Source organism: Coenobita brevimanus, chromosome 59, assembly GCF_032717465.1.
Source record: "Coenobita brevimanus isolate Jiangsu-jjx chromosome 59, ASM3271746v2, whole genome shotgun sequence".
In the NCBI taxonomy this organism is placed as follows: domain Eukaryota; kingdom Metazoa; phylum Arthropoda; class Malacostraca; order Decapoda; family Coenobitidae; genus Coenobita; species Coenobita brevimanus.
This window is the reverse complement of record NC_137012.1, coordinates 21,181,989-21,206,221: the sequence shown is the minus strand read 5'-3', so window position 1 is coordinate 21,206,221 and position 24,233 is coordinate 21,181,989. Positions and strand designations below refer to the sequence as shown.

Below are 24,233 nucleotides of genomic sequence, written 5' to 3'. Positions count from 1 at the left end.
GGAACGGCAGGGGGGAAAAGGAGGAAGAGGGTTTTCATTGTGTGGGGTTCTAATAGGCTTGACTGAGAGAGAGAGAGAGAGAGAGAGAGAGAGAGAGGTGAATGGGGGAAGGATGAATGTCAGAGATAGAAAAGGGAGGATTAAGAGAGAGGGAGAGAGAATAAAAGGGAGGAGAGGGGAGAGGGGGAGGAGGAGAAAGTGAAGGGAAAAGAGGAAAGAAATGTGAAGATTAAATGGGAAGAGAAAGAAAGAGAACTACAGGAGAGAGAGTGAGAGAGAGAGAGAGAGAGAGAGAGAGAGAGAGAGAGAGAGAGAGAGAGAGAGAGAGAATAGAGAAGAGTCATCCCTTCAGTACGATGACTAAATCCTGCTTTTATCCGTTTCATAGTTTTGAAATATCGGTAAATATCGCTCTTCTAGTGACTTCCCTAGCGGTAGTGTGTGTTGCGGGGGCGGCTCAGTCTGCTGGTGTGGGCGTGGGTTTGTCTGTGGCTGTAGGAAATAGATAAACGTCCCTGCAACACACAAGAAATCGCCCTTTATGTCCTAAGTTAAATAAAATGGTCTGGAAAGAGCGAGAAAATAGTGGAAGGTATGTGCACGGGCTGAAAGGGTTAGCGAGAGAGCATGCAAGAGAGAACGGAAATTAAAGAAAATGATAGAGAAAGATGAGAGAGAGAGAGGGAGAGGGAGGGAGGGAGGGAGGAAGAGAGGAAAGGGAGAATAAAAGAGGAGAGGAAGTCGGGAGAGATGGAGCGCATGAAAGAGATGAAAAGACGCATTTTTTGGTGAGGTTAGAGAGAGAGAGAGAGAGAGAGAGAGAAGTGGACAAATAACGGAGTAAATGATAGATGAGGGAGGAGAGGAGGATAAAGGAGAGAGGATGAGAGTGAGGATAGAGGGGAAGAGAAAGGTGATAAATGGAGAGGGAAGAGAGAGAGAGAGAGAGAGAGGAGAAAAGGGGCGGAAGAGGGAAGAGGAGAAAGAAAAAAATGGCAAGGGGAAGAGAGAAAGGGAAAGCATAGGAGGAAAGAGAGTGAATATAAAGGATGAGAGAGAGAGACAGACAGACAGAGACAGAGACTGAGAGAGAAGATAAAGGAAAGAGAGGGCGGGTAAAGAATGAGGGAAAGATGAATAATAGAGAGTGAAGAGAAGAGAGTAAAGGGAGAGAGAGGTAAAGAGCAAGGATAAATGGATACAGAGAGTGGACGGATGTATGGAGGAGGATGAGAGATTGGATAAAGAGAAGAGGTAAGATAAAGAGAAGGGGAAGAGAGGTAGGATAAGGAGAGGAGGAAGAGGGGTAGAATAAAGAGAGGATAGGTAAAGAGAATGGGAAGAGAGGTAGGAAAAAGAGAGGAGGAAGAGAGGTAAGATAAAGAGAGGATAGAGGAAGAGAAGGGGAAAAGAGGTAGGATAAAGAGGGAGTGGGAAGAGGGAGGATAGAGAGGGGGAAGTGAGGGAGGATAAAGAGTCAGATGATAGAGACAGGCGAAAAGAGGAGGATAAGGGACGCGGGAAGAGGAGGAGGATAAAGGAAGGGAGTAAGAGAAGAAAATAAATGAAAAGGGAAGAGAGGAAGGATGAGAGAGAGAGGAGGGAGAGAGTAAGGATAAAGGGAGGGGGAAGAGGGGAAGGACAAAGAAAGGGAGGGGGAAGAGAGCAAGGACAGAGAAAGGGAGGGGGAAGAGAGGAAGGACAAAGAAAGGGAGGTGGGAGAGTAACGACTAAGGGAGGGAGGAAGAGGGAGACGATAAATGGCAAGAAGGAAGAGAAAGGGAGAGAAGAATAGAAGCGATGGGAGAAAAAAAAGGAATAAATTTTAGATATTGTGGACGATGATGATAAAAGGCGCCATTGAAGGGAAGTAAGGAAGTAAATAGAGAGATGAGAAGAGACGGGAGGAGAGAGAAGTGGAAAGATGAGGGGGGGGGGAAGAGGAAAGAAGAATGGAGAACAAGGAAAGGCGAGGAAGAGGAAATGAGAGGGGAAGGAGAGAATGGAGAGGATAAATCTGTTGAATTAACCCTCTCCATCCTATGACTTCCTTATGGTAGTAGTAGTAGTGGTGGTGGTGGTGGTGATAGTAGTAGCAGTAGTAGTAATAATAATAGTAATAGTAGTAGTTGCAACCCCAGGCTCATCTTGTGTGAACCCAGTGGACTGCAGGCTGAAGTTGCCGTTTTCCCGCATTCCACCATCCTCTTTTGGGGTGATGGGGACGAGAGTAAGGGGCGTTTGTACTACCAGGCAACTCCACCAGCCAGTTTTATCGGTGCCACCACGCGAAGGCATCCCTCTCCAGCAGCACAATATAATCCTATAATCTATACACCGCCAGACGATTTTATGTAGCATAGAGGAGATTTTTCTAATCGTAGGAACTAGACACTGCCTTAATTATCCCCTTCACTGTTAGAGGTCCATCCTAAGCTGAGTAAAATCGTCTGGAAGTAGCAAAAATAACCTGAAAACTTATGTGGTCAGGGAGGAGGGGTTAATGAGAAGAGGGTGGGAAAGAAGGATGATGAAAAGAGAAAAGAGAAAGAAAGCAGATGAGAGCAGGGTACAGATGAAGAGGGAGTTGGAAGGGAAAGAAGGGATGGAAAGGAGAAAAAAGAGAAGAGACACACACATATGAACGTTGATAATTACGGAAGAGGAGACTGAGGAGTGAAAAAGGGAGAAAGGACGAAATAATAAAGATGTATGGTGAGGGAGAAAGGAATGAAAAGAGAAGAAAAAGCAAGTGGAAATGAGAGAGAGAGAGAGAGAGAGAGAGAGAGAGAGAGAGATGAGGAAGTATATGGAGGAAGAAGGGATAGAAGAAAGAAGAGAAAGGGAAGTCTTGAGGATTAGAGTCCAGAGAGAGAAAAAATCGAGAGGAGGGTCAGAAGGAAGGAATGATATAGTCTAGGAGGAGAGAGAGAGAGAGAGAGAGAGAGAGAGAAGGAACTTGGGTAAGTGTGAGAAGGAATGAAAAGGAATGAATGAAAGTGAGAGTTATAAACGATGGTGGAAGTAAAAAGACAGAACAAGGAGCAATAAAGGAAAAAAAAAGAGAAGAGGTTGGAATGAGGGAGGACAACTGGGCGGGAAAGAACACGGTTTTGGCGATGAAGAAGAAGGCGAAGAGAAAGAAGAAAATAGCAAGAACAGGAAGACGATGTATACTGCACAGTTATTATACTAAAGAAACGATGAAGAAAGAACTTGTATTAAAATAAGAATGAGAAAGCTAAGAGCGGACCGAACTTGAAGATACAGAATAAATAATAAATGAGAGAGAATTGTAGCATCGAAGGTAAATAACAGTGTAGAGCACGAAAAAGGCAAAGCGTGAATTACCAAGTATCTTTTTACACACCTTCCATCTAGTTGTATGCGATCGTAAACACAGATGAGGTCGTTCAGGGGCACAAAAGTCTGCGGGTCTCGCTATGCACGTTTCACTTACCGTCTTCAATGATGCCAAGTTGCTACCCCATTTGCTGCTGACAGACGCATTTAGGTTATAGTGAGTCTAACACCATTGAAGTTGTGGTCAGCTGATATGATCTCAGTAACCTCGATTAACGTTTTCACTATTACGGACGCACCTACAATGCAGGTTTTGCTGCTATTTTTGTCCAGGCTAACCTATGACTTTTAATTAGTTGAGAAAAACGTACATACTCGTACATGTACTTACACACCATACAGTGCATTCATATATCCTTCAGTCCGTCCATCCATCCATCCATCCAACCATCCCTATGTATGTATGGACATATACATGCTTACATACGTGCATGAAATACATACATAACGTACATACATATATACGTAGGCGCGCGCGTTTGAGAGAGAGAGTGAGAGACGGATCGGGGAGGGGGGGGGGGTTCGAAGGCCGTGATCTCGAGTCTCGGACAAAAAGGAATGTTTGTAGAGACAGAGTAAGCAGACTAGATTGGACGCCTTATTGGTGTTGAAACTGGTGTAGGTGGTGTGTGGATAGGGCCTGGAGCTGGCTGATGGACGCGGGGATGGGGGTGAGTGAGAGGATTCCTTTTAGCTGTGAGAACTGTGAATCAACCTCTCTCTCTCTCTCTCTCTCTCTCTCACACACACACACACACACACACACACACACACACACACACACACACACACACACACACATGGTTTATTTTGAAGAGATTAAAAGCAAAATACATATAGAGATGAATAAATTCCGTATTTGGATTCAGTTCTCTCCGATTATAAAATATTAGACAGAGGGAGAAAGTATGGAGAAGAGGAGAAGGAGAAGTAGAGAGGAGAAAAGGGAGAGGGTGAAGAAGAGGCAGAAGGAGGAGAAGAAGAAAGGAGAAGAGGGAGAGAGAGGAGAAGAGAGAGAGAAGAGGAAGAGAGAGGAGAGAAGAGAGAGGAGAAGAAGAAAGGAGAAGAGAGAGAGAGAGGAGAAGAAGAAAGGAGAAGAGGGAGAGGGAGAAGAAGAAAGGAGAAGAGGGAGAGAGAGAAGGAGAACGGAGAAGAGGCAGAGGGAAAACAAAGGAGTAGAGGGGGAAGGAGAAGAGAGAGACGGAGGAGAAGAAAGGAGAAGAGGGAGAGGGAGAAGAAGAAAGGAGAAGAGGAGGAGGGAGGAGAAAAAAGAAGTGGGAAAGGGAGAAGTGGGAGAGGGAGGAGAAAAAAGGTGGGAGAGGGAGAAGAAGAAAGGAAAAGAGGGAGAAGGAAAAGAGGGAAAAGGAGGAGAAAAAGGAAAGGGAAGAAAGGGGTGAATAACAAGACAAATGAGGTGGTAAAGAAGAGGATCAGTGAAGAAAAATAAGCAATTAAAATGGAAAGAAAAAAGAAGAAATTGGGGGAAGAATGAAGACTTGAGAGATAGTAAGGATGGGAGGAGGGGGAAGGGGAAGGAAAATAGATGATAAATACAGAGGAAATAGTAAAAGAAAGAAGGAAGGAGAAAAGGAATAAAAGGAAGGCATGGAGTAGAAAGAGATGGGAAGGAGGAGAATTTGAAGGATAAAACGAGGAAGAAAGAAAAGTGGGATGATACAGCAGGAGGATGGGGGAGAAAATGAAAAAAAAATATTAATGGTATAACAGGGAAGGAAGGAGAATGGAGAGAATAAAAGGAGGAGGAAGAATTTGAGAATAAAGGAAGGAGGAAAGACAAGAGACACTGAGGGGGGGGGGGAGGGAAAGGAAAGATGAAAGGAGGGACAAATTCTTGAAGGACATAAAAATAGGGTGAAGAAGGAGAGAACGAAAAATAAGAGGAATATAAGAAGCTTGGGTAATAATATGTGTGAGATAAAAGTTGAGAGACATGAGGGAGAAAAGACAAAAGAGAGGAAAGAGAATAGAAGAGGGAGGAACAAAGCCAGAGACGGTGAAGGAGAGGAGGAAGAAGCAAATGGAAATATAAAAGAAATGAAAGGCCCCTGGTTAATAAGATAAGGTAAGAAATAAAACAGATGAAGAACAGAGACTTAGAAATATGTTAGATGTGATAACTGATGGAATGAAGGTAAAAAATGAATGATGGAAAGATAATTATAAGTCGCCTGAGTGATGAGATGAAGGGAACAAAGACTGGAAGAAATTATAAAAGAGGAGATGAAGGAGAGAAGATACTAATTAGATGAACAAAGAGCGAGGTGGATGTTGAAAGAAGGGAGAAAGGAGAAGAGGGAGCAATAAGAGAGAGAAAATGAAGGGAGAGTTGGAAACATTGGGTAGGAAGAGAAAAAGAAAGATAAAGAGGAGAGACATTATGGAGGAAATGGTATAAGGAGGGAGGAAGAACAAAGATAAGAGAGTAAAAAAGCAAATAGCTGAGGACCAAAGACGAGAGAGAGAGAGAGAGAGAGAGAGAGAGAGAGAGAGAGAGAGAGAGAGAGAGTGAAAGAGGACAGAAAGGGTAATTGGAAGAAAAGGAGGAATACATTATGAGAGAGTAAAAGAGGAGATGGAGAAGAAAGGGTAGGAAAAAGTGACAGACAATTGAGACATTTTAAAGGGAAAAGGGAAGGATAAAGGGAGGAAGAGATAAGTTATTAAATGAAAAAAGGAATGATAAAGGGATAAAGGGAAGGCAGGAGAGAAGGGAATAAGAAGGGACAGGAGTAATGGATAAAATAATGGGGATAACAGATATAGCAGATGACAAATATTCACTGGAAAACATCGTAAAAAATGGAAGAAAAAGAAAATGAGGAATATGAGGGCAAGACAGAGATGGGAGGCAATAGAAGAGGAAATGAAAGAGGAAAGAAATGACAGTGGAAGGGGTAACGACTGGAAATGAAGGTATAAAGTGGGAATCAGGAGAGTGGGAAAAATCGGAGTATAAGATGCGTGAGTAATAAGAGGAAGGGAAGGCGAGGAACAAAGACTGAAGGAGAGGGAGGATTAAAGCTGATGGATAGAGTGAGAGGCATTGATGGAGAAGGAAGAATGGAGAAAGAGGAATCAGAAAGGGGAAGTGAAGACGCCTGTGGAATAAGATAAGGGGAGGAGATTATGTGGGTATGGAAGAATGACCGGAGGAGGTGGCGAAGGAGGGAAAGAAGGAGAAGGGCTGAAAGGGGAAAAAGGAGGAAAGGAAACTGGGAAAATGGAATATTAGACACCTTTGTAATGAGATGAGGGGAAGAGATTAAATAGATGAGGAAGAAAGACGGGAGGATGTGGAGAAGGAGGGGAAGAAGGAGAAAGACTGAAGGGGGAACTGTAAGAGGCCAGGATATTTGGGGAACATTTAACACTTACTGGCTCTTATACCTCACTCACAGCTGAATGAAATCGTCTGCCGGTAGCTGCAATAGAATACATGAGTTATCCCTATCATGAGTGGCGTAAGGGTGGTTCCTATGACTAACTGAACTTTCGCTGGCTGGAATAAAAGAGCCGAGAAAGCGGGACGATGGTTAAATATTTGATAAAAGTGGGAAAGAATAAGAAAAGGGAAATAAAAAGGGAGGACTGTAAGATGGGTTAGTAATGAGATGAGGGTAAGGGGTTTAATAGGCGAGAACAAAGACCTAGGCCGCCACCACCACCACCACCACCCGTCGCTCATATCCACCCCACACCATGTAGTTAATCCCTTCACTACAACGACTTATTAATTTACTTTATATCTTTTACCTTTAGACGATTTTATTCAGCTTAATAAGGAGTTCTTTTACTGAAGGAATGAACCCACTGATTCCGGAGTGAGGTACATTTCAGTTGCTACCAGACGATTTCTTTCAGTAAGGGATTTATTAAGGGAACATCTAACCCCTTCAGTTCCTAGAGCACCCTGAGTAAAATCGTCCGGGTATGGCAGGAAGTTAATGAGAAAGACGTCCTCAGGCTCAGTGGGTTTATGATATATGTTTAACCCTTCCAAGGCGAAAAATAATCTTGCGCTAAATAAAATCGTAATAAGGTAGCAAGAATAAAGTGAAATAAGGTAGAGTTATACATTATTTGAGTAAAGATGCTGAAGATGGGAGGAAAGAAGAAGAAAAAGGTAACAGTGGAATAAAAGAGGTTTGTGTGGGTAAGATGACGGTGAGGGATTTATTAGGTAAGGAGCAAATACTAGACCCCCCCTCTCTCTCTCTCTCTCTCTCTCTCTCTCTCTCTCTCTCTCTCTCTCTCTCTCTCTCTCTCTCTCTCTCTCTCTCTCTCTCTCTCTCTCTCTCTCTCACACACACACACACACACACACACACACACAACTTTCATGCCAAAAAGCGTGATTACAGAACTTTAACGCCACACGGAAAGTAATTACAGAACTCGTAACTCGGTGGTGATTTTAGCTGATGGTAAGAGAATAACTTTTGATCTTTTACTCTGAACCACATCACTTTAAATTCATAGTTATTATATTATTTTTATTTTTATTTTTGCTGCCTTCGGTCGAGTTTATGTAGCTTGAGAGAGATTTTTCGACCGGGGGGGAGGGGGGAGACGGTTACATAGAGCCTTCATTCTCTCTGTCTGTCTGTCTGTCAGTCAGTCTGTCTGTCTGTCTGTCTGTCTGTCTGTCTGTCTCTCTCTCTCTCTCTCTCTCTCTCTCTCTCTCTCTCTCTCTCTCTCTCTCTCTCTCTCTCTCTCGTGTCGGTCCTTTGAAGATTAAGAAAACCGTCTGATGCATTCTGTAAACGCGAACAAAACTGGTTAATATTAAGGTATAGTTCTGTCACTTTAACTTGGCTCAGATTTTCGTCCTTAAGCAGCTGATTTCACGTAGCTCAGTGGCGGGAAAAATGCAACGGCTGTACAGTACTACCATAGCATTCTTCGTGACTAGCATCATGTTCTGATGTTAATCTGTTGTTACATCTAAGTATTCAAGACGGCGAGATGGCAAATGTAGGCCAAGTTTGAGTAAAAAGAGTATAGTAGCGGATGTGTAGTAACTTGGTAATAATAATGATTTTAATATTTAGTAAAGAGAGTAACTTATAAATTAATAGTTCAGTGGAGAATATTTACTCGTAACTCAGTTGTGATTTTAGCCTCTTTAGCCAGATGTCATATTATTATTATTATTATTATTATTATTATTATTATTACTATTACTATTACTACTACTACAACTACTGCTACTACTACAACTACTGCTACTACTACAACTACTGCTACTACTACAACTACTACTGCTGCTACTACTGCTACTACTACGACTGCTATACAATACTACTACTGCTATTACTACTACTGCTACTATTACTACTACCATCAGACAATTTTACTTAATTTCAGAGTCCCCTAATAGTAAGGCATATAATAAAGGCAATATCTAACACCTCAAAGTCGATAATTCCCATAAACTTAAATACAATCTTAAAGAGAGAGCAAGAATTAAAGGAAAGGGACATCTTCGGCCTGAAGGGATTAAAACATGAGTAAATAACAGACTTTCATCCCCCTTAGCAAATAATTACCTGGTGATAATTATAATACTTCTCAAATTTCATACGTAAGGGAAAGATATTTATAAATCCTTCTCAACTTTCTTATGCTGAATGGAAAGTTATTTTGGCGGATTTGTAATAATGACGTCGTGACTTCTGGGTTTTGTTTTTAATACCTGAACGAGATTAAGATTGCCAACATTCACCTCTCTCTCTCTCTCTCTCTCTCTCTCTCTCTCCAGCTTACCCCAGACGATTGTATTTAGCTGAGAGTGAGTCATGGGAGCTTGAGAGAGTTAATACCGTCCCCACAACCCCTTTCATGGTAGAGACAACTCTGGCATTCTACCCCAGCGAATACAGACGATTTTATTCAGCTGAGAATGAGTCCTGGGCGCCTGAGAGTGTCAGTACCCCACGAGAGAGAGTAATTACAGAACCCAACCCCTAATAGGTCGTTATTGGCCCCGAGTCCAAGAACCTCCTTTATTCCTGTTATTTCCAGACGATTTCCTTCAGCTGAGGAGGGATTTGGCTTTATTTTATTTTTTCACTGGAGGGGTTTGGTGTAGTCCTCATTAACCCCTTTACTGGCAGAGATCCTTCCTAAGTTGAATAAAATCGTCTGGTGGTAGAGAGAATAGAATAGACAGAATGGAGTAGAATAACTTTTAAAAATAGAATAGAAAGAACAGAACAGAAAGAATATAGTAGATCTTTAATTAGACAAAGCAGAGTACAACGAATCGATTAGAATAGAAAGAATAGATTAGAATTGAACGAAGAGAATATATTACAATTGGAAAATGAGGGTAGATTAGAATAGAAAGAACAGAATAGATTAGAAGAGAGAGAATAGAGCTTGTCGTAAAAGGCGACTAAAAGGGTTGGCGGAGGGTTAGTGCCCCTCCCCGGAAAACAACTAACTAAAAAAACAAACAAGAAGCCTCGGACAAGGACTGACCAAACGTTGACGACCCAGGACCGGACAAAGGACTTGGTAATGTGTACATGGAATGTAAGAGGAGCGAATGATGAGGTGAAAGAGAGAGAGATTGTCCAGGTGCTTGAGGATGCGAAAGTGGATGTATGTGGAATAACTGAAACAAAATGGAGAGGAGAAAGTGTGAGAGAATGGGAGTATGGATGGGGTATATGTGCAGGAGTAGATGAGAATGAGAGGGCAAAGGAAGGAGTATGTATAGTTGTGAGTAAAAGATGGAAGAAGAGCATAAGACAGTATGGATCAGTTGGGTCAAGGATTGTGTGGGTAAAGTTGAAAGTTGGAATACAAATGTGGGCGATTGTGTGTGTGTATGCGCCAACGCAAGATCGTGCTAGAAGAGTGAGAGAAGAGTTCTGGACAAATGTGGAAGTGTGCATGGAAAAGTTTGGAAGGAATGAGAGAGTGTTTTTGATCGGTGATATGAATGGTAAAGTTGGTAATGTGAAGGTGGATGGAATAGTTGGTGAGTGGGGTGTGCCTGCTGAGATAGATGAGAATGGGAGTGCGTTAGTGGACATCTGTGCTGGGAGGGGGTTGGTAATAGCCAATACCCTCTTCAGGCATAAAATGATCCACAGGTATACATGGCGAGTGATGAGAAGGGTGGGTGGTGAACTGAATGAAAGGAAGGCAATGATTGATTATGTGTGTGTGGATGAAAGGATGCGAAGATGTATATTGGATGCAAGAGTTTATAGAGGTTGGGGGAGTGGCCTTTCTGACCACTACTTGGTGGTGGCCAGAATTAGGATGCAAGTAAGATGGAGGAATAGAGGAAGGGAAAGACGAGAGGAAGGAGTAGTTGCAAGGAGAGTGGAAAGGTTACAAGAGGATGAGAAAAAGGCAGAGTATAAGAGAGAAGTGGAGGAACGATTGGGCAAATATGAATTGGAGCAGATGGGAGACGTGGAAGGTGTGTGTAAGATATTTACAGAAGAAATATGTGCAGCATGTGATGTGGTGTGTGGAAGGAAGAGAAGACGGAGGGGGGTGCAAGGAACAGCGTGGTGGACTGAAGAGGTGAAACAGGCTGTGGCACAAAAGAAGAAAGCATACAATGAATGGATGAGAAATAGGGGCGTGGAAGAAGTTGAGAGGCAGAAGAGAGAGTTATATGTGGAAAGGAAGAGAGAGGTGAAAGAGATTAGTAAGAGAGAGTAAGAAGAGAGTGGATCAGGAATTTGGAAGGAATTTGAGTGTAAAGTGGAGGGACTGTAAGAAAATGTTCTGGAGAGAAGTGAAAAGAGTAAGACAGGGTGGAAGTGAAGTTAGCAGGGGAGTGAAAGATAAACATGGTAGATTACTAGTGGAGAAGGGAGAAAAAGTGAGCAGATGGAGAGAACACTTTAAGGAATTGTTGAACGTAGAGGATGGAAGTAATGCGAGTATAAGTGGCTGGGGAATGGCTGGGAGAAGGAGGGAGGTGAGAAGACAGGTAGAAATCAGTAGGATAGAGGTTGTGGAAGCAATGAAGAAAGTTAAATCGGGGAAAGCCCCAGGAATTGATGGAGTGTGTGGTGAGATGCTGAAGCATGGGGGAGAGATAGTAGTAGAATGGATGTGGAAGATGTGCAGATTGGCCTGGGAGGAAGGTAGAGTCCCGGAGGATTGGAAGTCAGGTATAATTATTCCCTTGTACAAAGGAAAAGGGGAAAAAGAAGTGTGTGGTAATCATAGGGGCATTTGTCTTCTTAGTATAATAGGAAAAGTGTATGGTAGGATACTTATAGACAGAGTTAGAGAAAGAACAGAGAAATTAGTTGGAGAAGAACAGGGAGGCTTTAGGAAGGGAAGAGGTTGTGTAGATCAGATATTCATTCTTAGATCTTTAGTGGAAAAGTTTCTAGAGAAGGGAAAGAAGTTGTATGCGGCTTTCATGGATTTGGAGAAAGCATATGACAGGGTGGATAGACAAGGATTGTGGAAAGTGTTAAGAATATATGGAGTAGATGGGAAGTTGTTGAATGCTGTGAAGAGTATGTATGATGGTGCTAAGGCTGCAGTGCGTGTGGATGGTGAACTAAGTGAATTTTTCTCTTTGAAAGTTGGTTTGAAACAGGGATGTGTCATGTCTCCATGGTTGTTCAATCTGTACATGGATGGGGTAATAAAAGAGGTACAAGGTAGGGTAGTGGATGTTGGAGTGGCCCTGGTGAGAGAGGATAGTGTTTGGAAACTCCCTGTACTGTTGTTTGCAGATGATACTGTGTTGTTGAGTGAAGATGAAGGGGAGCTGCAAGGCTTGGTGGATGAGTTTGAGAGAGTGTGTAAGAAACGGAACCTAAAGGTGAATGTAGGGAAGAGTAAAGTGATGGTCTTTGAGAGAGGTGAAGTCAGTGAATGTATAGCGAGGTTGGATGGTGAGGAATTGGAAAATGTGAGTACGTTTAAGTATTTGGGTAGTGTGATGAGTAAGGATGGAGGTTTGGAGGGTGAAGTGCTTGAAAGGGTACAGCAGGGAAGAAAGGTTGCTGGTTCCTTGAAAGCAGTGATAAGAAACAGGGAAGTGAGCATGGAAGTAAAAAAGTTACTACATGACAGTATTGTGATACCAACTCTAACGTACGGAAGTGAAGCTTGGACGTTGTTGGAAGGACACAAGTCAAGAGTGAGAGCAGTGGAAATGAGTTATTTAAGAGGAGCTTGTGGAGTCACGTGGAGAGACAGGCTGACGAATGAGGATATAAAGGAGCGTTGTGGTGTTGATGTGGATGTGATAGGAAGCGTTGTGAGGAACACACTGAGGTGGTTTGGCCATGTGGAGAGGATGGAGGGTGAAAGACTGACGAAGAGAGTGTATGTGAGCGAGGTGGAGGGTGGAAGAGGGAGGGGGAGACCGAGGATGAGATGGAGGGATGGGGTGGAGAGGTATATGAGAGAGGGGGGTGTGAGTTGGGAGCAGGGTAGTGAAATGGTGGGGGACAGGGCGACTTGGAGGCGATTTGTTTGTGGCCACCCCAAACGGGATTGAGGCGTCTGGCAATAGATAGATAGATAGATTAAAATAGAACAAAATAGAATGGATTAGAATTGAAAGAACAGAAAAATACGTTATGGGATTGAAAGAGTTAACCAGTAGGATGTCAAAGTCTTCTAGTTTATCATATTTTTTGCTTCCAGACGATTTAACGCAGTTCTGGGGGATTTCTTGTAGCGGGAGAGGTAATGAACGCAGTATCTAAATCACCCATCTCAAGTAAATCCCCCTTTAAGCTGAGTAGAATCGTCTGGGGGTGGCAGGAGTAAAATATTAAGGATCCCATAGCAGTAAAATCTTATCTGATTAGAGAGTAACTTCCTAAACTTAATATCGCGTAGAAAGTAATTATTGGCCTCGTAACTTAATGATAGTTTTAATACCAACTTGGGAATTTCAGTGTCAGATGGAGGGTAATTTTAGGGATGATATCGAGAGCGGACAAGAGAGTAAGTTATGAAGTTTTAATCGTGGTGGAATATTGTAACTGAACGTGTCATAATCTCGTAACTCAGTGATGGTTTGATTTATTTTATTACGATGACGTCATGTGTATTGTAATTCATGCTGTCTCCAGGCTGTTTTATTCAGTGTAGAGAATACATGTTACTGTGACAGGGTTAGTGAAAGCTGTATTTAACCCCCTGCAGTTTGAAAAGTTTCTCTCAGGCTGAAGAAAATCGTCCAGGTGCAGCAAGATGAACAGGAGTAGGAGAAGGAGGAAGAGCAAGAAGAAGAAAAGGAGGAGGAGGAGGAGGCTCATCTGATTTTGAACCCAGTGGACTGCAGGCTGATGTTACCCTTCTCCTGCAGTCCACTATTCTCTTTTGGGGGGACAGGGAGGGAACTGAGGGACGTTTGTACAAGGAGGCAGTGGAGTCCCCCGGTCATATCAGTGCCACCACGTGAAGGCGTCCCTCTTCAGCACCGCAGCAAAAGTAAAAGGAAATAACGTCCACTGGCACAAGAGTTAACATCTGAACTATAATGATCATCCACTTCACTACGATGACTCATTATATATTGCCATCAGCAGTCGATATATTTACCTTGGGAGATATTTTTTAATTGGATGGTTTACATATACCCCTCAAGAAGCCATTCAGTACGAGTGATTCCTCCTGAGCTCAATCACACCGTCTGGAGATGACAAACATTGAGTGAAATAAGGCGTCCATGGGCTAAAGGCGCCATTAAATTAGTAATGAGTGTCAGTAAAGTGCAAATTCACAAGGAAGAATTTAAATCCGTTGCTACGATGGTGAATCATATCTATCTGTACAACTACTGCCAGACGCCGTAATCCCGTAAGGGGTGGCCACAAAAAAATCACCTCCATGTCGCCATGTCCCCCGCCATATTACTGCTCTGCTCGTAGCTCACATCCCCCTCTCTCATATACCTCTCCACTCCATCCCTTCATCCCATCCTTGGCCTCATCAAATCCATGAAGAAAAAAAAATACATAAATGCATGTCATTAGAAGTAGTGAAAAAAAAAAACATGAACAAAAATCGAGAAAAAATAAACTCACAAACAAAGAGTAAAAAAAAAAAAAGGAAGAGAAATGGAGGAAATTTTCATGCCTAAACCATATACTGCACAGATAATGTAAAAAAAAAAATGCATGGAAAAGTTAAATATAAACTAATGTATAGAAAAGATAATAAACAGCATACCCATGAATTACGAGCAGACGATGAAAAAATAAAAGTGCTCAGAAAATGTGATATGAAACTCATGAGCAGAAAAAAAAAAAAAAAAAAAAAAGCCAGTCCACCAATGAAAAGAAAACGGAAAGCAAACCATCCACAGAAAACGTAGATGATAAAAGATAAGCCTTCATAAGTAGTCTCATAATTCTCTCTCTCTCTCTCTCTCTCTCTCTCTCTCTCTCTCCACCCCTGCCCCCTCCGTCCCCCTTTCTCTCCCCCCTCTTCCTCCCCGCCCCCACATAATCCCCCAGCAGACATATATAAACCCCCTAAGCCCTACAGGCCGCGGTTTAAGCCCGGTGCCAAACAAAACGCTATTATAGAGGGGGGGGTTGCGGTTTACAGGGGGGGGGTTGCAGTTTACAGAGAGGGGGGGCGGGGGAGGATTCACGATTTACCCACATTAACACACTTTCTGGGTACCTAATTTATTGTTTAATTTTTTGCGACCATTAGACGATTTTATTTGTTTTTTTCTTGCCCACACAGACTTTTTTTTCCAGTGTATGGGAGGGGTTAGGTAGAGCCTTAAATCGTGCCTACTCCAGACGGTTTTTGTCCAGCCTAAGGGAGAGTGATGGAACTGAAGGGGTTAGGTACAATATTACTTCCTTCACTCGCGTCTCCTGGCTCTCTTGTTCAGTTTAAGGACGATTTTTCAAGTAGAGGGTTAAGACAAATCCTGTAATCGCTCTCACCCCACCTCCTTGCGCAGCTCAGGGGAGACTTTCAAACACTGGAAGGGTTTGATATAGCCTTCATTAATGCCTTCCTAAGACGGTTTTACTCCCTCACTAAGGCGATTTTACTCCCTCATTAAGATGATTTTGCTCCTTCACTAAGACGATTTTACTCCCACACAGACGATTTTACTCCCACGTTGAGACGATTTTACTCCCACACTAAGACGATTTTACTCCCACACTAAGACGATTTTACTCCCTCACTAAGACGATTTTACTCCCACACTAAGACGATTTTACTCCCACACTAAGACGATTTTACTCCCTCACTAAGACGATTTTACTCCCACACTAAGACGATTTTACTCCCTCACTAAGACGATTTTACTCCCTCACTAAGACGATTTTACTCCCTCACTAAGACGATTTTACTCCCTCACTAAGGCGATTTTATTCAGCTTAAGGGACGATTTTCGAGCTTGAGGGATTGGATATAGCATTCACTAATTCCTTCACTTTTACCGTTGGCCCAAAATGCATTCTCTCTCTCTCTCTCTCTCTCTCTCTCTCTCTCTCTCTCTCTCTCACCCATACAGTTCTCACTAATGCACTCATTCTCTTTCCCATATAATTCACACACGCACTTTCTCACTCTTTTTTCTCTCACGCATCATTTTGCCTATAATTCTCACACGCAATTTCTCACTCTTTTCTCTCTCACTTTCTCTTTTCCCTATAATTCACACTCACTGACACGCGCACTGCACCGCCTTTTTTAACCTATAATTCTCACTCACGCACCTACTGTACTCTACTTTCACTCTCTTTTCTCTCTCTCCACGCTGTCTCACTCTCTTTTCTCTCTCCACTCTGTCTCACTCTCTTTTCTCTCTCCACTCTGTCTCACTCTCTTTTCTCTCTCCAACAGTGCATGGCGCCAAGAACCTCATCCCTATGGACCCCAACGGCCTGTCTGATCCCTACATCAAGCTTAAATTGATCCCAGGCACCGATAACATGAAGATGAAGACCAAGACCATCAAGGCCACACTCAACCCCGTATGGAATGAGACCCTGACTTGGTACGTTATCTATTTATTTATTTATCTATTTATCTATATTTATTTGTGTATTTATTTGGGTAGATAGGTAGGTGTGTTATTCTCCTACGTATGCATGGAGACTACGGTTATCCTTCATCCAACTTTGTCTGGATTGAGATGCTTGGTATGGTGTTATTCTCTTATTCATTCATTTATTTAGATATTTTTTTTAATTTAGAAGATTGATTGTTCTTTCATTTTTCTTTATTTAATTTCATTGTTTTAGTTTTTATTCGTTGTTCCTCTCTGTGTGTAGTTATTCATTTTTTTTCTTCATCCATACAACACCATCTGGAATGAGTCACTTGGATATGTATTATTTATTGTGGCTGACTCATACCAAATGCTACATGAACCACGCTATATATGGTGTATGTGTGTTACGTGTGTTTGAATCTGTGTGTGTGTGTGTGTGTGTGTGTGTGTGTGTGTGTGTGTGTGTGTGTGTGTGTGTCGCTATACCATTCTATCTACCATATCTCTCCTTTCCTTCTTCATACTCACTTACCCTCCAGTCTTGTCCTCAGGGAAGGGAACTGTGAGGACCAGGATGTGCTGGGCAGTAATGGAGGCGATTTAACCTATCCCGTGTATCAGCACTGTCTCAACTCTCATCACTTCTACTCTTGCTATCTCACTCCAACTCACACTTCAAGCCCAAGTAGCTGAGAGAGGGCCTAAAGCTTATCCTCATGTATTGTAGATTTAGGTCAGTTTATATGCTTAATTATCAGTCTATCTATCTATCTATCTCTCTGTCAGTCTATCTATATGTCTGTCAGTCTATCTATCTGTCTGTCTGTCTGTTTTTATCCGTCTGTGTGCATATTTGTTTTTGTATTAACTTTGTCTATATCAGTCTGTCTTTATATTTGTCTGTCTGTCTGTCTGTCTTTTAGAGTAACTGTTACAACTGGCTATCTGACTGTTTGTGTATCTACAGACCTATCTACAGTCTTGAGCAAAAGTTCGTCATCAGTACTATGCCCTCGCTGTCTCCTGTCTTCTATAGTTCACATTCCTCGCTGCACGACAGAGGGTATCATTCATTCTCATATTCTTTTCTGTGCATCATATTGGTTTCACAAAAAAAAAAAAAAAATCATGTAATTCCTCGCACTGCCAACCTTTGCTGCCTACCTACCTACCTACTTACCTACCTTCCTCTCTGCCTACCTACCTACCTACCTACCTAAAACTTTGTTCGGCCAGTTTTCTTACCTTCCCTATCGGTATATCTTTTTACTCTGGTTTGCCACGCTCGGGAAATGAAGGGCGCAGTAAAAACCAGAGGCGTTCTGAGATTAATAATTTTCCGTCTTTCCTCAGCAGGTGTGTGTGTGTGTGTGTGTGTGTGTGTGTGTGTGTGTGTGTGTGTGTGTGTGTGTGTGTGTGTGATCTCCACAGCTTCTGATATCCCAGTGTGAATTTTTGAAAATGGTGTAGATTGTTCAGTTTTTTTTTTTTTCCAGCTCGGTCTCACACACACACACACACACACACACACACACACACACACACACACACATACACACACACACACACACACACACACACACACACACACACACACCTATCCCTCTGTTTATCTATCTATCTATCCGTCTCTACCTGTCTATCTGTTATAATGAAGAAGGGAGGTAGTTGAGAGGATTTAACAGCTGATGAAGCCCGGGGGCTCTTATCCTGAGCGATTTATTTTATTTATTACACCTTAATGTCCTCTTCCGTGTAACATAAATCCTTCCAATTTCGCCATGATCCGCCTAAATAACTCACAAAAGGATATTAACCTGCCATAAGCAAAAATAAATCGCCACGTAAGAGGTGTTAGGGAGCTTCCTTAACCGGGGAGAATACGAACCAGGGACGTGAAGTAAGCCATAGGACAGAGGAAGGAAAGAAAAGGGCGCTGAGACGTGTGTGGAAGGAAGGAAAAGTGTCTCTTGGGGCGAAGGTGGGTACATAGGAAGGCATTGTGGTGTTGACAGTGTTGCGTGAGTGGAAAGCGTGGGTCCTGAATGCTCGTGTCCGGAGAAAGAGTGGAAATGCTGGAAATGAAGTGCTTGGGGCCGGAGAAAGAGTGAAAGTTGTGGAAATGAAGTGCCTGGGTAGGATGATGGAAGTGGTGGAAATGAAGTGTCTGGGTAGGATGGTGGAAGTGGTGGAAGTGAAATGTCTGGTTAGGATAGTGGAGGTGCTGGAAATATAGTGCCTGGGTAGGATAGTGGAAGTGCTGGTGAAGTGCCTGGGTAGGATGATGGAAGTGCTGGAAATGAAGTGCTTGGGTAGGATGGTGTAAGTGGTGGAAATGAAGTGTTTGGGTAAGGTAGTGGAAGTGGTGGAAATGAATTGATTGAGTAGGATAGTTGAACAGCTTGAGAAATGACACTGAAAGAGAGAGGTGTAGAAGCAGACGTATTAAGATGGCAAAGGCAGGTCTCAGTTTCTTAAAAATGAGATGGCTTTATAGAGAGATAGGTAATGAGAGGTTGATAAAGAGATGTACTGATCACACCTAGAGTAAGAGAGAGGACGACGAGGAGGAGCAAGAGGAAGAGGAACCATAGTGTGAAAGAGCTTTTGGATGCGAGAAAAGTATGGAACTGAGCAAAGTGGATTAAAATGAAGTAACTGAGGTAGACTGTAAATTAGTAGAGTCTGAGTGTGGATGGTTGAAAATTGCTTTGGTGTTGATCATTAGATACGACAGGTGAGAGACTGAATGGGAGTGAATGAGGCTGCTTTTGTCTTTTCGGGCGCCACCCTACTGGAGCAACAACGAACTATTTGTAGGTATATCAGAGAGAGAGAGAGAGAGAGAGAGAGAGAGAAATCCTGATATAAATGTTAATGATCTTCGTGACCTAAGTATTTAATATAAGGGCACTTGTAATGGTAGAACAAAAAGAATCTGACGATAAACAAGTACAAAAACTATCACAAGTTTAAGTGACAGTGATCGAAATTTCAGCATGTTCTTCCTTTATATGCAGAAACTCAGACGACCACAGATTGCGGCATGTAAATTTCAGTACACATAAAGATTGTTTTCTTGACACACAAAGTTTGATTATTGGACAGTCGGCTCAGTCTCTTTAAAGAAAAATTTGTGATATTGGAATTGTACCAAGGTTGTTTTCTGTTACTTTTTGATCTGGAGAACGGCCGGAGTAGAAAGCAATTATTGATGGCGATATTTCGGAAAGACATTCTGCATCATCACTGGATCTGAAAACTGGTAATTAAAAAATGAAGGCAGGTGATCTTTACAAGCCATTCCATATATTTCAAAGCATATAACAAGGCGTACGAATACAATAGAAAGCAAAGGTTTGGAACAGCTGAGCCTACAAAATGCTAAGAAGACGTGGAGTAAGATACATAAATTACAAGACAGTGTTAACTCCTTCCCTACGATTACGCAGTATGAGATACTTTGGAACTGGAGTGGTGAGATACAGCCTTCGTTAACCCCTTCACCACGAGGGGTCGTTCCTAAGCTGAAGAAGATCGTCTGTGAGCAGGACGAAGGAGCTTATAAAAAAATACGTCACCAGATTAAGACTTATGGTGGCTTTCAGTTCATTTCTGCATTATTGCCTGTTGATACTCGCTTGTACGTCATTTATGCAATCAGTGTCGATAATACGAAGCCGTGAATGACGTAGAAGTGGAAAATGTAATATCGAGAATAAAACGCTGAGGGAAAAGGTGCATGGGAGCTTCCTTATTTGACGAGAATAAGGCCCAGAGTCACTAGTTACCTTTAGGAAGTATTTATATTTGTCAGTCTGTCTAAATTCTACCTATCTCTGTGTCTGTGTGTGTATCTGTCTGCCTGTCTATCTGTTTATCTATTTACCTGTCAGTCTCTGTCTATCTATATTTATCTGTCTGTCTGTATATTTGCCTATAGCCAGACGCCTTAAACCCTTCAGGGGTGGCCAAAAGTAAGCAGGGTACTAATTAGGTAAACAGTGGAGTGACGCTAGTCATGTTGGGACCAATCGATCTTTTTTCATCCAAGGGAACTGGACCACTCCGAACCTGAATACTAAATCATGGCTGCATAAAATTCGAGGCGCCTTAGTTAAGAGGTGGGAATAAGTCTCCTTGGTTACTAGTCAAACCAACCCTCTAATCTGACTTCATTTGGCCATCGATCAAGCTGAAACGGATCACGGATTTTCATGAGATCAGAGTGAACGCGCTTTGGATGCAAATTTATGTATGAATATTGATTTTCGATGCAATAAGGTCAGATTGGGTGAAGCAAATGGATGAAATACGATAATCCACTGAAGAGAGGTGATGAGAGTGGTGAGGGCGTGGTGAGTTAACAGAGAAGGCAGGGTTGGTGAGGATTGTGTCTGTCTTAGTTTGTCGGGTCCTATTTAACATTAATATATATAATTTTTCAGTGTTATCTCTTTATCGAGAAGAGTTTATCGTTTTGCTGTATCCAGAAGAAATGAGTAGGTAGTGTGTGTGTGTGTGTGTGTGTGTGTGTGTGTGTGTGTGTGTGTGTGTGTATCCAAGCTCCACTTCTGAAAACATTGACACAGAAGCCTTGCAGTTTTGTAGATTAGCACCTGTTGACAAATCTACATTAATGTCAAACACGAACGTCATTTAACAATGTTTTTGAATTGGAAAGTAATTAACCTCCAAATGAGTGGTTGGGTCCCGTTTTCTGAATCATTTTAGTTTAGTATATTCGTGTTACACTTTTGTGAATATTTATGTTGTTGAGATTATGGCATTAAACCTCATCCTGTGTGTGACAAAAGCTTTCGGTTCCCCTTTATATTTTTCATTTATTCCTTTGTTTTTATCAGTGTTATAATCTCTACTACAGAGAACTGAAATCTTTTTGTTAAAACGAGAGCACGAAGATGTAAGAGAACTGATTTTTTTATAGTTAGTCATGGAACTCCTGTAATATATGTTATCAGCCTGAATTCCACATACAAGCAAGGGTACAGGAAGGTCACATTATTCTGTCATCATCATATACTTCAAAAATTTTCGTTCTTAATTTTGTGGCGTCTCTTCACCTTGGCGCACTCAGTTTTAATAATATGGCTGTGAAACCTGAATGAAGAACGGTGAAATTAGAGCGTGTGTCATTTTTCAATAGCTTACACAGGATTCACGTTTTTTATTAGGGTATTAATATTCCTTTACCTTTATGAGTTATTACTGTCGCATATTTCAGGTGCCGGTAAATGAACCCTGAATAAAGATGTTTTATGTGAGCTTCCCCTTTGATCGTTATTCCGTCTCTGCCCATTTTTCCTATTCCTTATCAATGTCTATCTCCATTCTGCCTTTACCTGTTTTTCCGTTCCCTTTTTAGCACTGTAGTGGTAGCATAACTCTGCCATTCTATTCCAGCTGACGCCAGACAATTTTCTTCTAAGTGATTTATATAAGCTGTAGTGTCAATTATGTCTTTATTTTACTTTTTTTTTTTCCTTAACCCATATGACGAGCCTAGAGTGGGACGCATGCTCGTGGTGGCCCAGCTTTGCAGCCTGTTTGTACAAACGTTTTGTACAAACGTCCCTCAGTTCCTTTCTTCTTCCAGAGAGGAGCAGGGTGAAGTGCAGGAGGGAAACTTCAACCTGATGTCTATGGGGTTCATGTTTCAAATAAGCCTGAGGCAACAGAAACAAGATCAGCAGCAGCAGCAGCATTATCAACCAATTTTTCCTTTTCCATAATCAGTTTCCAATATTATTTTGTCTTTACCTATTTTTCATACCAGTTTCTATTTCAGCCTTTTTTGCCTTTTCCGTTTTCCGTTCTCATCTCTACCCATTTTCCAGTATCAAATTTCGTCTGTATTCAGTCCCTACTTTTTTTTTTTTTTTTTTTTTTTTTCCGTATCAGCTTACCATTTTTCCATTTCCCATATCAGTTTCCATCTCTCGTCATGTTTTCATTTGCCTTCATCAAAATTTGCATCTTTATCCACAGCGAACTGAAGCCTGAGGACAAGGACCGCCGCCTGCTGCTGGAGTGCTGGGATTGGGATCGTACCTCCCGCAATGACTTCATGGGCTCCATGTCCTTCGGGATCAGCGAGATCATCAAGAGCCCAGTGGAGGGGTGGTACAAGTTCCTGACGGAGGAGGAGGGCGAGTACTACAATGTGCCCTGCCCACCAGAGGGAACCGACATCTCCGTGCTCAAGGAAAAGTTCAGGGTCAGTTTTTTTTGGACGTTTGTTGTTCCTTGTACCAGAGCCATCTCGTAATAGGCCCGGGGTGGGGGGGGATGAGCAGGAATGTTAAATGAAGAGGTTTGGATATGACATACTTTTTGGATAGGAATGAGTATGATTATTATTACTTTGTCGATAGGACTGGGTATGATTATTTATTTTACTGTGAAAATAGGACAATCATTACATTTATATACACTATGAATAGGATTGTGTAAGGTCATAATATAATTGTGAATTAGGTGGGATGGAATGTGATTTCTTTTCAGGAGAGGATCTGATATCTTTATTTGTGATCAGTGGAGCGGAGTATTCTTTGACTGGGTGGGTAAGTTTGGGTGCGGTTTAATTTACAGAGGACTCACAGGTAATTGTATTTGTTGTGAAAATATATATAATTTGCGTAGAACTGCAATGGATGACAGATTGGTTTTGTGTTCATGAAGAAAGTACAGGTTGGGTAAGTGGAGCACAGATGGCTAAGTTGGCTACACGTGATATGTATCGAGTATAATTTATTGGATATTAGAGAAGAAAGTATAGTTAGTAGTGTAGGTAGGATGTAAACCCTTCTGTATGTTACCTTTGAGTTTTCGTTTCGCTTGGTGGAGTTTGAAGGTGATGGTCACGAACAAAATGTGAGTATAACTATTCAGAGACAGGTAAAGGTAAGTGCTTGATCCTGTTTAAGTAGAGTAGGACAACGAGATGCCAGGCAGGAAAGGAAGTGAGTTTGTTGGACAAGTTAAGGTAAGGCAAAGTTGTGCAGAACAAAAAAGCAAAGTAAGGCAGAAGAAAAAATAATGGAGGATGGCAAGACAGAACCAGATATTTATGCAAAAGCCGAATAGGCATAGAGTTAGTGTAATGGTGTGAAGATATCGTGGGTAAATGGTTATTCTTTCGCTACAGAAGAGAATAGGTGGTACTCTTTGGCTACAGAAGAGTATAGGTAGGGTGAAGGAATGCAAGATAATAGAACAGAACGAGACATTTATAAAGGAAAGCAAGCTGGAGGGATAGGTGCCTAATGGACCTGAAGAAGCCGTCGATAAGAGAGTTGGTGGTGAGTGGTTGCTTCTTTACGGCTGGACAAAATAATAGCAGGACACAGAACGCAGGAAAAATAAAGAAAATATCAAGACAGGGCAATGCATATCAGAGCAGAGAAAAGCAAGTCAGTGCAGGGTAAAGCACGGTGGAGCAGAGTAAAGTGGAGGAGAGTAGAATAAGGCAGGACAAGGTGAGGCATTGCAGGTTAAGTTAACAGAAGAGGATGAAGCACAACAGGGCAAAGTAGGACCTGACAGGGTAAGGCAGGGGAGAGCAGGGTAAGGCAAGGCAAGGTAAGATAATACAAATTGAACATGAAAGGAGATGGCCAGACGAAATAGGTCAAGGGGTGTCCGGGCTAGGTGGGCTGCCATCAATATTATAACAGAGGGGCGACGTCTAACATCCTCAAGGGTGTGAATAACTAACTTACCCGCCTCCTTTACTCAGCCGCGGGGCAAGGTGGTGGTAGAGACAGCTGCCTGGCTGGATGAAGTTACAGATGGGAAAGTCAGTGACGGTGCTGGATGGAAGGAGAGAGAGACAGGTGCCTGAGTACAT

The 24,233-nt window shown here is 42.2% G+C and overlaps 1 protein-coding gene across 1 annotated transcript in view; it reads left to right on the top strand.

The window, feature by feature from the left end:
* The window catches only part of LOC145402863 (protein kinase C, brain isozyme-like), an 805,215-nt gene that overhangs the window by 577,618 nt on the left and 203,364 nt on the right, over positions 1-24,233 (top strand). The window contains exons 6-7 of the mRNA XM_080274771.1: positions 16,213-16,366; positions 22,373-22,601. Of these exons, the coding sequence (XP_080130897.1) occupies positions 16,213-16,366; positions 22,373-22,601 (383 nt within the window). The remainder of the gene's footprint in view (positions 1-16,212; positions 16,367-22,372; positions 22,602-24,233) is intronic.